Source organism: Carex rostrata, chromosome 22 (assembly GCF_964058835.1).
Source record: "Carex rostrata chromosome 22, lpCarRost1.2, whole genome shotgun sequence".
NCBI classification, from domain to species: Eukaryota; Viridiplantae; Streptophyta; class Magnoliopsida; order Poales; family Cyperaceae; genus Carex; species Carex rostrata.
Window position 1 is genome coordinate 8,739,779 of NC_135939.1, and position 15,669 is coordinate 8,755,447.

The following is a 15,669-nucleotide window of genomic DNA, read 5'->3' on the forward strand; positions in this document are numbered from 1 at the left end:
AATCTGCAGCAGAGAGAGAAATCTTTTGTCCACCGCCTCAAGCAACCCGTCCCAACGCTTTTTCCCAAATCCCAAGAATTAGCATTAAATGGTAAGTGTACCAAGGCATGTACAGTATTGTGCTATTTTCATTTTGCATGTAATCAAAACTTTTAAAAGAATCTTAACAATAATTTAACAAAATGATTTTTAAAAGGATGACGTTTGAGCACAAATATATTCAAGCATTTATATATTATCCAACTTACTATTATATATGCATGTTAGCATTTGCATTGTTATGATTTTTAAAAGTCTCACGTTTAATTGAGCACAAATATATTAAAGCATTTATTATCCAACTTACTATTATATATGCATGTTATCATTTGCATTGTTATGATTTCACATCTCTTTGACTAATTTGTGGTGTTGTTCTGTTCATAGGTTAGTGACTTTGCTGAGGATAACCGCTCTAGGATAAATATATAGCTAGGTCGCTTCACCGCATAATTAAGTGCAATTAATTGGGCTCACTTGTCGTGTAGGCCGTGCATGCTACCTCGATCGGGAAGTGCAGGGATCGATGATTCGCGATTTAGTGCATGGGGATTAAATTCCATATATATATAATATGTATTACTTTTGACAATTGTAACAATTGTTGAATAATCAATAATGGGCTAGGCTACTATGACATTGGTGTTATTTGAAATTAAATAACACCAACTTTTAAACCCTTAGATCTGCCTTGAGATTCGTACAAAATAAAGTGCTTGAACAGTAAAAGCGGATATTACGAATCTCAAGGCAGATCTAAGGGTTTAAAAGTTGGTGTTATTTAATTTCAAATAACACCAATGTCATAGTAGCCTAACTCATCAATAATATATTAATATTCCATCTCGGTCCTTCTAAACGTGTAACACAATTATTTGTTTTCTCTTCTCCATACATTTTTTATTTTATTTTAGTGCATTAATTGAACCCAACCCTGAAAACGCATATATGTTTGTTAAATTAAATAATATACTTCACATTTTATCACAAAGAAAATATTCATGATTTAATAATGACAACGTACGACAACTGCAACCACAACTGTAGAACTACTACTACTCATTCTAATACTTATTTAAATACCATAGTCAGGGATTAAATTTGTTGTACAACTGGACTGTATCTCAAAAAAAAAAAATCATAACCGCGATAGAAGTATAACATCGATCAAATTATAGCTAAACTTTTTTCGTATTTGAGATCCTACCCACTCAATGCGATTTCTATGCTTAAATCTTATAAAGGGATATTTATTCTTCTATATATTTGATAGGGAAACAATAATTATAATTAATTATTATAGGATTGTTCAAATATGCTTTCATTTTGTGTGCCTCCATCATGCTTTTAATTTAAAGCCACAATAATTTAAAATTTAAATGTCAAAATAAAATATCTAGAGATGATATATATTATTTTCTTTATGCACACATAAAAGATCACAATATTTTGATTTTATTTTGATTAGTATCAAGAGCTTGCAAAAATACAGCGATGTTAATAAATTTTGAACGTTAATTTTTCAACTTATTGATTCATATAAAATCAAAACCAAAAAGTGATATTTTTTATGTAACTAATGGTATACAAAATAATATACAAAATATGACATATAGAGGATGAATATTATTTTCTCTATGTTCACGTGTACAGTTTACTACCTTTTGATTTTGTTTTAATTGATATCAAGAGCTTTCACAAATACACTTGTGTGAATAATTTAGGATGTTGATTTTTAACTCATTGATTCCTATAATAATAAATCTAATAAATGATAATCATTTATGTGAATTAATGTAAAGAAAAATAATATAGATCGTATCTAATGATTTTATTTCGACATATATATTGTTTGCTCTGTCACCAATCAGGGCTTGCAGCAGTGGCTTCAAATTGATACTATTGTAATTAACATATATAATTAATGCTGATATACTTTCATAATATAATAAAATATTTTCTCTTCTAATATCTTTGAAAATCTCAAAGATCTAACGTAATACAAATAATGAATATTGAGGAATATTTATTTATTTATTTTACATCTGACTTTGAAAAAGAACATCATTTTAGAATGCAAGAGATAAAAACAAATTTCAAACAAAATAACATATTTATAACTTTAAAAGTAACATTTAAGAAAAAAAAATATACAATAACATACGATCGAGAGAGTAGCATTTAAATGTCTATTTATTAGAAGTTTTATATAATGTCATGTTGATAAAAAAAAAGCGGTGCAAATACTGTAAACCATATCTGGATTGAAATCCTGCAGTCCTCTCTAAAGGAAAATAAAATGCCTTTCTCATCCTGAAAATAAAACGAATTAATTAAAGATTAATAGAGATTTGAACTGATAACTTGATGAAACTTGTCTAATGCCTTCCCCATCAGCTATATACGACAAAATATGTACTAAAGTTTGATATTGAGAATTTTATTTTTATTTTCTCACTTGCACATTCCTATAAATTCAAGCCATATTATTTATTATCTTACTGACTTTTAAGACTTAGTTTTGAATTTTTTGTTTGTTTAGTTATGTCGCCCGATAATATAAAGATATAGTTTTAAATACTACTAATTAAATCAAACAAAGAAATAGATTATCTTGCTGACTTTAGAGATTTAATTTTGATTTTTTTACTTGTTTAATTATGTCATCCGATTATGTAAAGATATAGTTTTAAATACTATTGATTAAATTATATCAAAGAAAGAAATATTATTTTGGAACGGTAACAAAAGATTTTCCGTATCTTTTGACAGCACCGCTACAGTAATCTTGCTTGTTAAAGAAGTAACAAAGAAAGGAACCTTACTTCTCTAAGCTCACTAAAAAGTAAAATGTAGGTCTCCTCCAGTTGGGGAGTTCATTCTAGAAGTTCTGGGAGAGAAAATACAGCGTGAGGAGAGAAAGAGCAGAGAGAGATGAAATCGTGCGAGAGAGAGAGAGAGAGAGCGATCGCGCGCGCGAGAGAGAAAGCGATCTCGCGTGAGAGAGAGCAGGCGTGCTAGAGAGATCGCGGGAGAGGAGGCGGAGGAGAAAGGGATGTCAGCCATGGCGAAGGAGAAGAGATTGGGGAGGAGAGAACGCCAGGAGCGGCAGACGGAGACGAAGCGGAGCCGGCCTTTCAGACCTCTAACGCGCACAAGATAGCATATCTTTTGATTTTGAGCGGTGTTTCGTAATGTAGAAATCGTGTGTCTCAGAGTTTAAGACGCAGAAACAAGGATTTTCTGGGGCTAGGGAGCTTCAGATCTCTAGTTGGATCAGGATCTGGTGCTGTCAGAGCAGGCTACACTCCTAACGCAGAGCCATCTTTTGAATCAAACTAGCAGGTAGATTTCTTCCCTCAAATTGAGAAAAACTAACTTCATTTATTATATTATGCTAGAGGATCTAAGTGAATGTTGGAATTTTGATGAGATAATTTGGCAGTGAACCTCTGATTCTAGATATCATGTTTCGTTTTGCTAAGTGCAGTGTTAAACAGAGCCAAGAACCCGTTAAAGGTTGTCGACTACGTCGAAGAAATATACGGGACTTACAAAAACATTGAGGTACTTTTTTCTTCTTATAATGTGCAATCAAGCCTTATTTTACAATTTTGGGAATGTTGTCAAGTTAAGTTGCAAAACTGTGGTAAAATAAGGTCACAGTTCAGTCTGTACTTTGGTCTATTTGCCAAATATATGCAAATCAAGCACTTTTGTACTGTTTTGGAAATGTGTTTTTTGTCTGGTGTAGTACCTGTTAATTAGTCGTGCATTGTTCAAAATTTTCTGGTTACCTATTATTTCATTGGGCTGTCAATCTATTTTATGTTGCCAAAAAATGGGTGAAATAATGCCAAATTGAGTCATAATTTTGATCTAATTTCCAAATATAATTTGGTGCCCAGATGTGCTAATCTGGCAATATTCATTCCAAGAAAACAAACTTTGAGGAAAAGTGGTGATCTCTCAGGAATAGACCCTTTCATTATTAACAAGTTAGAAAAATGTATTAATATTATTTATTTTAGAAGTAATTAATTAACTAATTTTACTTCACAGGAAACAAGTTGTGTGAACCCTGAGTACATGGCTAAGCAACCAGACATCAATGATCAGATGCAAGCTATTCTGATTGACTGACTCATTGAGGTAATTTTGCCGGCATTTGTGAAACTAGTAATGTTTTCAAACCAAGGTTAAGTAAAAATGTCAAAAGGATGCACCAACTATTTAAAGGTAAGAAAAATCACAAAGGTGCCCCTAATTTTTTAACGAAAGAAAAATGAATATAATGCCCCGACTTCTAAACATAACCAAAATCTTTCCACAATAGTTCATGTGATCTTCATACATGAAAATTGTAACTAGTTAAAACTTGTGATAAAAAAAAGCTTGTTAGATTTTCAGGATTAAATTGTCGGAATTTAACTTATTGTAACTCATCTATATTAATTTTTTTTTTCTTTCTTTTCCATATTCAGGTGCATTACAAGTTTGAGCTCATGGATGAGACACTATATCTAACTGTGAACATTATTGACCGGTTCCTAGAACGGCAAAATGTTCAACGATAGAAGTTGCAGCTGGTTGGAGTTACTGCAATGCTACTTGCATGCAAATATGAGGTCTCTGTGCCCGTAGTTGAGGATCTGGTGCAAATCTCTGACCATGCCTACACACGTCAGGAAATCCTTAACATGGTAAGAAGGCATTATAGACTTGTTGTTGCACTCGGCTGTTTATTTTATTTGGCAAAACCAGCTTAATCATTTGCCGAGAACACCTATTTTTAATGGATAGGTTAGAAGTAATTTTTGTTTTAGCTTCAAGAATTATTTTCTCCGTGAAAAAAATTGGGCAAAGGTCACTGCTTTTTATCTTTCTCTCTGGTAGCAGCGAAATTATGTTCATGTATGGGGTGCTTTTTGCAAATACTATAACTAGTTGGTATATTTTTTGTCACAAGAAGAATTTCTTTATAATATTGCAACATTTTTTTAACATTTGATCAGGAATGGCTGATTGTAAAGACTCTCCAATTCAACATATCTGTACCGACTCCATATGTCTTCATGAAACGGTTTCTCCAAGCTGCTCAGTCTGATAAACAGGTTATTAAACTATTATACTCTACTTGTTTTTACAAAATATGATTGTTTTTTAATTTTTACCCAACAGTTTTATTTATTTTTTGTTTTGTGATCATAGATGGATCTGCTTTCATATTTTCTAATGGAGCTGTGCTTGGTGGATTACAACATGTTGCGGTACCGACCTTCTCTCCTCGCCGCAGCAGCGGTATACACTGCACAGTGCTCACTCAAGGGATACAATCTCTGGACCAAAACTAGCCAGTTTCATTCAACCTATTCTGAAGACCAGATAATGTAAGTGCAATAACCAGAAGGCCATTAAAGCATATAATGTGTTGTTTGAGATATCTTCTGGATACTATTTTTAATACAAAAGAATTATGAATGTTATAACATCTTTTCACTATAGCATCTAATTTTATGTTTCGCTATTTTTTTGTTACTTTATAGTGAATGCTCACGCAGAGGATAGCGTTTCACTTCATTCTAGCTCCTTCCTCTTCTTTGGGAGAGAAAAAGACAAAATCACGGGAGGAGAGAAAGAGATAAAGGTCTTGCGTGAGGAGAGAGATATAAGAGCTCGTGAGAGAGAGAGAGAGAGAGAGCAGGCGAGTTGCGTGAGGAGAGAAAGAGATAAGAGCTCGTGAGAGAGAGAGAGAGAGAGAGCAGGCGAGATAAGAGAGAAATCGCGGGAGAGGAGGCCAAGGAGAAAGGAGAAAGGAGAAAGGGAGCGAAGGAGAAGAGATCAGGGAGGAAGACGGAGATGAAGCCGAGCATCAGGAGGAGGAGCCGGCCTTTTAGACCTCTGATGCGCACAGATAAGCATATCTTTCGATTTGATCTTTATTTTCGTAGAAATCGTATATCTTAGGGTTTGATCTAGTTGGATCACCATCTGGTGCTGTTAGAGGAGGCTACACTCCTAACACAAAGCCATCATTTATATCAAACTTGTATGCACAGATCAAACTCATAGATTTCTTCCCTTAAATTGAGAAAAAACGTATGGATTAAAATCACAGCAGGCATATCATGTCTAGGTCTCCTTGATCCAAGATTTAAATTGTCAAAATGGGTGTTTCAGTCTAGTTTAAGCATGGTTATGGTTTGCATGCTGTACTAGAACCTCAGGGAGTTTCCAAGAATTTTAAGAACCTTTAACTGTGTTTAATCTTTATAACAATAACAATGGTGCTAATTGGCACTGTTTAGAATAGTGAATTTCTGTCACTTTTCAAATTGAGTTGAGGTACTGCTTTGTGGCTGGTTTTTGGCTGCTATGTTGAGTGAATTGAGTTCATTAAAGTTTGGTCCTGGGTAGTAGGCAAGTTTGTCTAGAGTTTAGAAGTGCTGCTGGGAATTTTTCGGTTTGACCCCTATGTTTAATTAGATAAGGTATTCCAAACTATACTGGCTCAGAACTCTCTTAAAGTCTAAACACTGAAAATAATTGGTTGAAACATGAAGAGCTTTTTCACTAATTTGTCCTTTATAACTACATAGTTTCTAAATTCTTCACTTTAGAGGTAAATAAACTTGAATTATTGCAGATGTGGATCAAGCCAGACATATAAAGGCAAACACTGGAACAGTCGGTGTAAGAGACATCGAGATAGAAGATGATAGGTATAACTACAAATTTTCATCAAAATTGTCTCATTAAACCTGTTAGGTATTGTTTTCTCATTCTATTTCTCAATTGATCATTATTGTCAATTGTTTTCATGATACGTTGAGCTGGTAAGCAATATATTTCATTTCTTTTTGAATTTTTATTGTTTATGGTAATTCAAACTTGATATTCCCCCATCTCTCTTCTCTAGTTACGCATTTAATTATGGCCACTGTTGAATCCGGTATATGGTTGATTTTTCTTAGAATTCACTGTTATATTCTATCTATAGCTCGGGCTAATTTCTTAGAATTCACTGTTATGTGCTAGAAATTTTGCTCAATTTCCCTTCTAACAACATTTTTTGCATTTAATTATCCAATTTGCTTGGAGTGATGTGCTGAACCTTGTGGTTACTACTTTACTATACTAGAGCACATCACTGATCAAGTTTACTTCAATAGTTTTCTTTAATTAGGTTGTAACCTGATTCTTTTGTTGGTCGCTAATTAATAAGGATTTTGAGATTTGGCTATTCTAATAAGACAAACAATAGCTATTCTTGATTTGGCTATTCTAGCTATACTTGTTTTGCAACCAAACATAGTAAACCAATTTAGACAAAAAATGCTAGTAAACTAATTATTTCTGTTGCAGGTTCAGTTCTTCCTCATGTACTTGGACTAGTACCAATAACGATACTAGTGTTTTATTATTTCCTTTATTTCATATAATCAAGCAAGATTCCAATCAGCTCCGAACTGACAAAGGAATTTTTTTTTTGTTTCATAAATCCAGTATAGAATACTAATTGCAATGGCCAGAGACAGATTTTGTACCGCCATTCTTCTCTGATGTAAATCAAAGAACCCAGGTACCAGTGAAGAGTAATGTTCTTACCGGCATCTGCGCGGCTGTCCTTTCATTCTTCATGGAGGTCTGTCAGCTAATTGGAATGGTATGGTACCAGTAATCACCTTGTTGTATAGTCTTTGATAGTTTGTAGAATTATATTCGCATGCAATCATTGCAACTCCTTTTTAAATTATATAGGTTAGTGTTGGCACACTTCTCGCATTCACGATAGTTGCAGTTTCAATCCTGATACTCAGATATGTCATTCTTTTCTTCTTTTTTATTCCTGTTCTATTTTTTTTTTATGTGTGCTTGATTTGGTATTTTGTTATGGATAACAGGTACCATTGCCTTCATCGTTGAGAGAATCGATTGACTCAGTCTCGCTTCGTTTCAGCTCACAAGAAGATGCAGCTCAAAGAAAAAAATTATGGATGTAATTCTTTTTGATATCTTAAATAAACAGAAAAAAAGGAAATCTAAAATACCTCAACTTTACTCTAGTTTTGAGATTTGTAGTGTTTAGTGGTCTTCTACTTCAAAAAAAATAAAAAAAATGTATGATAATATTATTTTTTGTGTTTGCAGACGAGATTAATGAGGAGAAAAGGCGAAAACTAGTAGCTATGAACATAGCATTTGTTGTTGTAGGTGTTCTTATCCTCACAGCTTCAGCCTCTGCAACATTTCTGTCTAGGTAATTATCATGCTTTCAAGATGAATAACAAAAAGAAAAGAGAAGGATAGAAACACTTTCAAGGAGATAAACATTTCTAACCTCTTTTATGCAGTAGTTTTCCAAAATATTTTGGGTGCGTTGCGGGTGGATTACTGCTCCTGACTGGACTTGGTGTACTGTCCTATATAGACCAAGATGATGGCCGCCATAGTTTCGGCCACACTGGAGGTATAATATTTTTTTGTAACTGTCCTAACATTAATGAACAGTATGCAACTATAGTTGTACGGTACCTGAAAACACGATGAGCAGAACCTTTCCACTTGAGTACCCTCTAAAGCAGCTGCCATTAAGGTTGGGACCTTTTTTAGAAAAAAAAATGTCCAACACAATTAATTTTCAGATCGAATGGAATTATTCCACTGAATTGCATGCTAGCATGAGAAGTATATTCCACTTAATGGCTTCTTTTTCGTTTAAAAACCTTGATAATTAATTTTGTTATTTTGAAATAAAACCACACTTCTAACTATTTTTTTTTCTTCTCTTGAAGCTGAAAGATGGAATGAATTCAACATGGATTGGTTGATGCCAACCAGGGGCGAGTCCAGTATGAAACAGGGGTAGGCACTTGCCTGCCCCTGGAATTTTTTTTTTTGGACCGGGCTTTTCTGATGGGCTTGCCTACCCCAGGCCCAGAACCTGACGCTCTCTCCTGCGCGAAGGAAAAGAAGAAAGACGCGGTGCTGCTCGATCGGAGAGGTAGAGAGAAAGAAGAAAGGCTCGGTAGAGAGAAGGTTACTGATGACGAGGCGCTCGATCCTGTGCTTCTCATCTCTGGAATGGCAGGATCGATCTTGAGTGCGAAGAGAAGGATCGATCTGTGGTGACAATTGAATTGCTTCTCATCTCTGGTTTGTAGTTTTTTTTCTCTTCTTTTTTCCAATTTCACAGGTGTATTTCTGCTTGTGTAGTGTGTTTTTGTACTTCATTTTCTTTAAAAGATTGTCTTGGGATGTTTTATGGATTAGTTTTAGTATAGATTACGGCTGTTAACTCAATTAGAGAAGAAAATTTCTGAATAAACCTTTTCAAGACAAGTCAAATTTCTGCAAGGGAAGCCCTTCTCTTCTGTTCTTTGCTTCTTGATGTGATTGGTCAATTTTATAATCCAATTGGTTGCAAAGGTTGCCCTTTTACAGACAATATTTTATAATCCAATTCGGTTTAAGTTCTGACCTTTAAAATCAAGAGCTTGGTCAATTAATTTGCTTGAAAATTTGAGTTTAATCCATTGTGTAATTGTTTAATTTGAAAGCAGGAACCCACTGGTAAAAATCTCCCCGGTATATAGTATAGAAGGAGAACAAGTACTGGCACCAAAAATTGCAGCATTTTCATCAAGAGAGCCAAACCCGACATTTCCCGGTATCCTCAAGGTATGTGTTTTATAATTCAATTAATATAGAAATTGGGGGAAGCTGTCTCTAACAATACACAGAGAGATTGTGAGTTGAATTAATATATTTTTCTAATGGGACGTACAGCCTGATATAGCCGCACCTGGAGTGGTATTGTTGCACTTCTCAAATCTGTGCATGAGTGCATCCTGATTGGTCCCCTGCTGCCATAAAATCTGCAATTGTCACCACAGGTTAGCTTCAAGTTTTCAGTTCCTTTATTTTTCCAAGTTGAAAAGTGAATCCTTTTCAAATAATAGGCAATATTGGTTACCACAGATTGCTCCTTTTATAGGCAATTGTCACCACAGATTGCTCCTTTTATAGCCAATATTGGTTACAAATGAGACATGTATCCTGTAAGATCAATTAATTCAAGAGCTCGGTCAATGTCTGCAACATTGGGCTTTCAATTTCATTTTCATTTTTTCTTAGTTTATCTACATTTCAATGTTTTAATTTAAGCATGTCCAGGTTTCATCTTCCAGGTTAGCAATGTTTGGTTACTTACGTCAAGAGTGAGTTATTTGATGAGGTAGATGATGAACGAATTATGCAACAATGGCAAAATATGAGTAACCGTAGAGGAAAGCTCCCTCCATTGACTTGATTTTATAGCATTAATATATTTCTTTAATATTTGTTATAAACTTTTGACTTAGTTGAAACCTTTGATGTTCATTTATGTTAATTTTTTTTTACAACTATTTATATAGTTATGCTTGCCTACCCTTGATTGAATTCCTAGCCTCGCCACTGATGCCAACTGACAAGAGCAACTTTGATGACTTCGCAAGTGGGAGGGGAAGGCATCCTTCTTCTAGGGTTATATTAAGTTAAGTTTCTTTCTTATCGAATCTGTTGTGGGGTTATTTTATGCTAGATGATTAATAGTTAGTATCATCAAGGCAGATTGTCTATTGCTGAAATGGTTCATATTAGCAACTCTGCTTCCTTTCTATGCATATCAAATTATGGCATGTATTCTTTGGAGTTTAATTGTTCTCGCGAACTGAATTGAGTTAACATGTCTTTATGATGTTTAATTTGTCCAAATGGCATCATTCTACTGACACGGGGGCGAGGATTTCCTGAGCAGTTTTTTAAGTGTGTTTTTTTATTAGTAAATACAGTTAGGATATTCCGTATAAATCTTTGCAGTATTTCCACGTTGGATAACTAAAAATACTGAAAGATCAAAAGATAAAGTGCATTGGTAATGCTAAAAGTTGTTCGTTTAGCTACTAGCCATAAAAGACTTGCAAGAATTATAAAATATGACAGAAATTATAGTGCTTTGAACAGCATTAGTATTTTCACCAGTATTATACCATGGCATATTACGAACATTGAGATTTGTTATTTTTGTTTACTTTAGCTTTTTGCTTCTTTTACAGTATGCACTGGTCGAAGAAGACAACGTTGACCTTCTTATCATGCCTGAACAGATTCCCTCCCCTTATGGCGTCCCTCAGGTGGTCCCACCCGCTCAAGCTCCCTCCCCATCTCCATCCCCTTTCTTGCTTGATCAGGTTTTGCTTCTTTTAGAATTTCTCAATATTTGTCCTTTTATCAGTGGAACAAATATGTGACATTTTATTTTTATGACCTGTGCATATGAATTGAGAACTCAACATTTGATTTTCTTGACTTATTTCTTTAGACTGGGTATCAGTGATACTGATGTAGATTAAATTGTCAATTCTTGACAGAATGGTTCTATTTTTTTGCAAAAATAATCCTAATTATGCTGGTTGTATGTTGCAAACCTGAGAAACGTATGTTTATATCTAGAAATATGGTTCATGCTTGCTACTAGTTCTGATTTTTTACTTTTTAAATCCTATCAACAGCAATTTCTCTTTAAATATAATTGATGTGCTTTGCTTTTGTGCAGCTCTTGCAAACTATTCGTGACAATTATTTCAGAATCGACCCTATGATTAGTGCTGCGGGCGATCCTCAAATGCCCTATTTCAGGTTCAACTTATTACTTAAATCTTATCTAATAGGCGCTGTTCTTCTTTATTTTGTCCTATAATCTTTATGTACACTGCTTTGCCTCTTCATCCAAATTTCTCACATTTAACACTTGTTTTCCCTGTTTTTTCTACTATTCATTGCATTGTTCTCCGTTCTGCGGATGATGAAAGCTGTACACCACTACACCGTGAATGACGGTGTATGACATAAGCACTGTGTTATATCATATTACCCAAGTGTTATTGCCATTTAATTTGCTAATCATTTTGTAATAAACTAATGTTTACATAACTAATGTAGTTTACCTACTATTGACATGTAAAATATATGATATGCTTGTCGCAATTTTTGTTTTGTTTGATAACTCTTACTTATATTCCCATGTAAAATATGTGACATGATTTTTTTGCAATTTTTGTTTTGTATGATAACTCTTGCTTACATTTTTCAATATTAATGACTACTTTAAAAATTGCTGGCACTTGTATTAATTTATTTGTGAAATTAGTTGCTTATCATATAAGTTTGTGGTGTAATAACCTTTTACAAATATTTATTTGCTCTCTAATAAATTTTTATATATACTTCTATACCAGCAAGAGTTCCTTTAACCTTTATATATGATCCTTTCTTACGAACCATTGGAACTACCTTTGGGTACAGTATCGTCTGGTACATACAAATTCAAGAAATATTTACCTGTCTAGCATAACTTGTAACATATACCTTTAGATATGGTACTTTCAGGTACATACAAATTCAAGAAATATTTATTGCTTATGTACAATTTGTAGCATATACACACATTTTCAATATAAAATATGTATGTCAGCTTAAATAAAGGAAATGGTTGTGGCTACGTCGCAACAAGGCATTTAGTGTATATGTACTTGTAGGTCAAATTTTACAAATTTTAGAATTTTTTAAATAATTTTTTAAATAATTTTTTAGATAGGTAGAAAATCACTTTATCTAAAGATTTTAGACCATTCAATAGTAGTATTCTACCTATCTCAAACATATAAAACTTAGTCTGCAAGTACATATAAATGTGGAGATCGTGTTGAACGGTTAAGATTGACTGTTTGATCTGATCTCACAATCTCCACTCTTGGTTAGTACCGATAATTAAGTTTTACTTTTGTTTATCTAGATGAAACTTTTCTTGAAGTGGGCTGCATTCTTGGAACGGTATGTATGCAACAACCATGACTACCTTGCGGTTTCGCTTATAAGATAAGTTTCCTGCGCAATATATCGCTTTTTTTTTTATGCACAACTTATTTCTTCTCCTTGTGGATGTTTTGTGTATATAACCGGTAGAAGTCAGCCAAAGCTGACTTGACCGTTACTTGTTTGAGCTGATAGGTCTGTGTTATAATTTTTTTTAGGTGGTCAGATCTCACAACCTTCACTCTTGGTTAGTACGGATAATTCAGTTATACTTTTGATTTTGTAGATAGAGCTTTTCTTGAAGTGAGATACTTTCGTGAATCGGCACGCATGCGACAAACATGGCTTCCTTCCGGTTTCGCTTGTTAGATAAGTTTCCTTCACAATATATCCTTTCTTTTTTGTTGCACGGGTTATTTCTTCTCCTTGTGGATGTTTTGTATATATAACCGGTAAAAGTCAGCTAAAGCTGACTTGATCGTTACTTGTTTGAGTTGATAGGTCTATAGTTTTTTTTAGGTGGTCAGATCGCACAACCTTCACTCTTGATTAGCACTAATAATTTAATTCTACTTTTGATTTTGCAGATGGAGCTTTTTTTGAAATGAGCTGCTTTCTTGGATTGGCACGCATGTGACAAGCATCGCTTCCTTGCGGTTTCGCTAGCAAGATAAGTTTCCTTCACAATATATCCTTTCTTTTTTGTTGCACGGGTTATTTCTTCTCCTTGTGGATGTTTCGTGTACATAACCGGTAGAAGTCAGCCAAAGCTGACTTGACCGTTACTTGTTTGAGCTGATAGTTCTATAGTTTTTTTTAGGTGGTCAGATCGCACAACTTTCACTCTTGGTTGGTACTGATAATTGAATTCTACTTTTGATTTTGCAGATTGAGCTTTTTTTGAAGTGAGCCGCTTTCTTGGATCGGCACGCATGCGACAAGTATGACTTTCTTGCGGTTTCGATAGTAAGATAAGTTTCATTCACAATATATCCTTTCTTTTTTGTTGCATGGTTATTTCTTATTCTTGTGAATGTTTCGTGTACATAACTGGTAGAAGTCAGCTAAAGCTGACTTAACCGTTACTTGTTTGAGCTGATAGGTCTGTGTTATAGTTTCTTTTAGGTGGTTAGATCTCACAACCTTCACTCTTGGTTAGTACTGATAATTGAGTTGTACTTTTGATTTTATAAATGAAACTTTTCTTGAAGTAAGCTGCTTTCGTAGATCGGCACGCATGCCACAACCATAGCTTCCATCCGGTTTCGCTTGTTAGATAAGTTTCCTTCACAACATAACCTTTCTTTTTTGTTGCACAGGTTATTTCTTCTCCTTGTGGATGTTTTGTGTACATAACCGGTAGAAGTCAGCCAAAGCTGACTTAACCGTTACTTGTTTGAGCTGATAGGTCTATAGTTTTTTTTGGTGGTCATATCGCAGAACCTTCACTCTTAGTTAGTACTGATAATTGAGTTGTACTTTTGATTTTGCAGATGGAGTTTGTTTTGAAGTGACCTGCTTTCGTGGATCGGCACGCATGCGACAAACATGGCTTCCTTCCGATTTCGCTTGTTAGATAAGTTTCCTTCCCAATATATCCTTTCTTTTTGGTTGCACGGGTTATTTCTTCTCCTTGTGGATCTTTTGTGTACATAACCGGTAGAAGTCAGCTAAAGCTGACTTGACCGTTACTTGTTTGAGCTGATAGGTCTATAGTTTTTTTTAGGTGGTCAGATCGCACAACATTCACTCTTGGTTAGTACTGATAATTGAAATCTACTTTTGATTTTGTAGATGAAGCTTTTCTTGAAGTGAGCTGCTTTCGTGGATCGGCACGCATGCGACAACCATGGCTTCCTTCCGGTTTCGCTTGTTAGATAAGTTTTCTTCATAATATATCCTTTCTTTTTTGTTGCACGGGTTATTTCTTCTCCTTGTGGATGTTTTGTGTACATAACCGGTAGAAGTCAGCCAAAGCTGAATTGACCGTTACTTGTTTGAGCTGATAGGTCTATAGTTTTTTTTGGTGGTCATATCGCAGAACCTTCACTCTTGGTTAGTACTGATAATTGAATTATACTTTTGATTTTGCAGATGGAGTTTGTTTTGAAGTGAGCTGCTTTCTTGTATCGGCACGCTTGCGACAAACATGGCTTCCTTCCGGTTTTGCTTGTTAGATAAGTTTTCTTCACAATATATCCTTTTTTTTTGTTGCACGGGTTATTTCTTCTCCTTATGGATGTTTCGTGTACATAACCGGTAGAAGTCAGCCCAAGCTGACTTGACCGTTACTTGTTTGAGCTGATAGGTCTGTGTTATAGTTTTTTTTAGGTGGTTAGATCTCACAACCTTCAGTCTTGGTTAGTAGTGATAATTGAGTTGTACTTTTGATTTTGTAGATGTAGCTTTTCTTGAAGTGAGCTGCTTTCGTGGATCGGCACGCATGCGACAACCATGGCTTCCTTCCGGTTTCGCTTGTTAGATAAGTTTCCTTCACAATATATCCTTTCTTTTTTGTTGCACGGGTTATTTCTTCTCCTTGTGGATGTTTTGTGTACATAACCGGTAGAAGTCAGCCAAATCTGACTTGACCGTTACTTGTTTGAGCTGATAGGTCTATAGTTTTTTTTGGTGGTCATATCGCACAACCTTCACTCTTGGTTAGTACTGATAATTGAATTCTACTTTTGATTTTGCAGATGGAGTGTGTTTTGAAGTGAGCTGCTTTCTCGGATCGGTACGCATTCGACAACCATGGCTTCCTTCCGGTTT

The 15,669-nt window shown here is 34.7% G+C and overlaps 1 protein-coding gene and 1 pseudogene across 3 annotated transcripts; both read left to right on the forward strand.

Annotated features, from left to right (window-relative positions):
- The first annotated feature begins 3,103 nt into the window (after positions 1-3,103).
- Positions 3,104-5,433, forward strand: LOC144573925 (cyclin-B2-1-like; annotated as a pseudogene). Its single transcript, XR_013518107.1, has 7 exons — positions 3,104-3,147; positions 3,240-3,340; positions 3,530-3,606; positions 4,102-4,191; positions 4,524-4,742; positions 5,055-5,153; positions 5,251-5,433. The product of XR_013518107.1 is annotated as a cyclin-B2-1-like (transcript).
- Positions 5,434-5,634: 201 nt separating this feature from the next.
- Positions 5,635-12,060, forward strand: LOC144573785 (cationic amino acid transporter 3, mitochondrial-like). Of its 2 annotated transcripts, XM_078323530.1 has the most exons (12): positions 5,635-5,693; positions 5,741-6,761; positions 7,546-7,705; positions 7,801-8,038; positions 8,191-8,299; positions 8,394-8,509; positions 8,835-9,195; positions 9,603-9,720; positions 9,829-9,935; positions 10,458-11,273; positions 11,639-11,721; positions 11,895-12,060. In XM_078323530.1, the coding sequence occupies exons 4-7, from the start codon at positions 8,011-8,013 to the stop codon at positions 8,906-8,908; spliced, it is 327 nt and encodes a 108-aa protein (XP_078179656.1). In that variant the 5' UTR covers positions 5,635-5,693; positions 5,741-6,761; positions 7,546-7,705; positions 7,801-8,010; the 3' UTR covers positions 8,909-9,195; positions 9,603-9,720; positions 9,829-9,935; positions 10,458-11,273; positions 11,639-11,721; positions 11,895-12,060. The 2 variants fall into 2 exon arrangements, with proteins under 2 accessions (XP_078179656.1, XP_078179657.1); XM_078323531.1 differs by having other exon boundaries at positions 5,654-6,761.
- Positions 12,061-15,669: the final 3,609 nt, after the last annotated feature.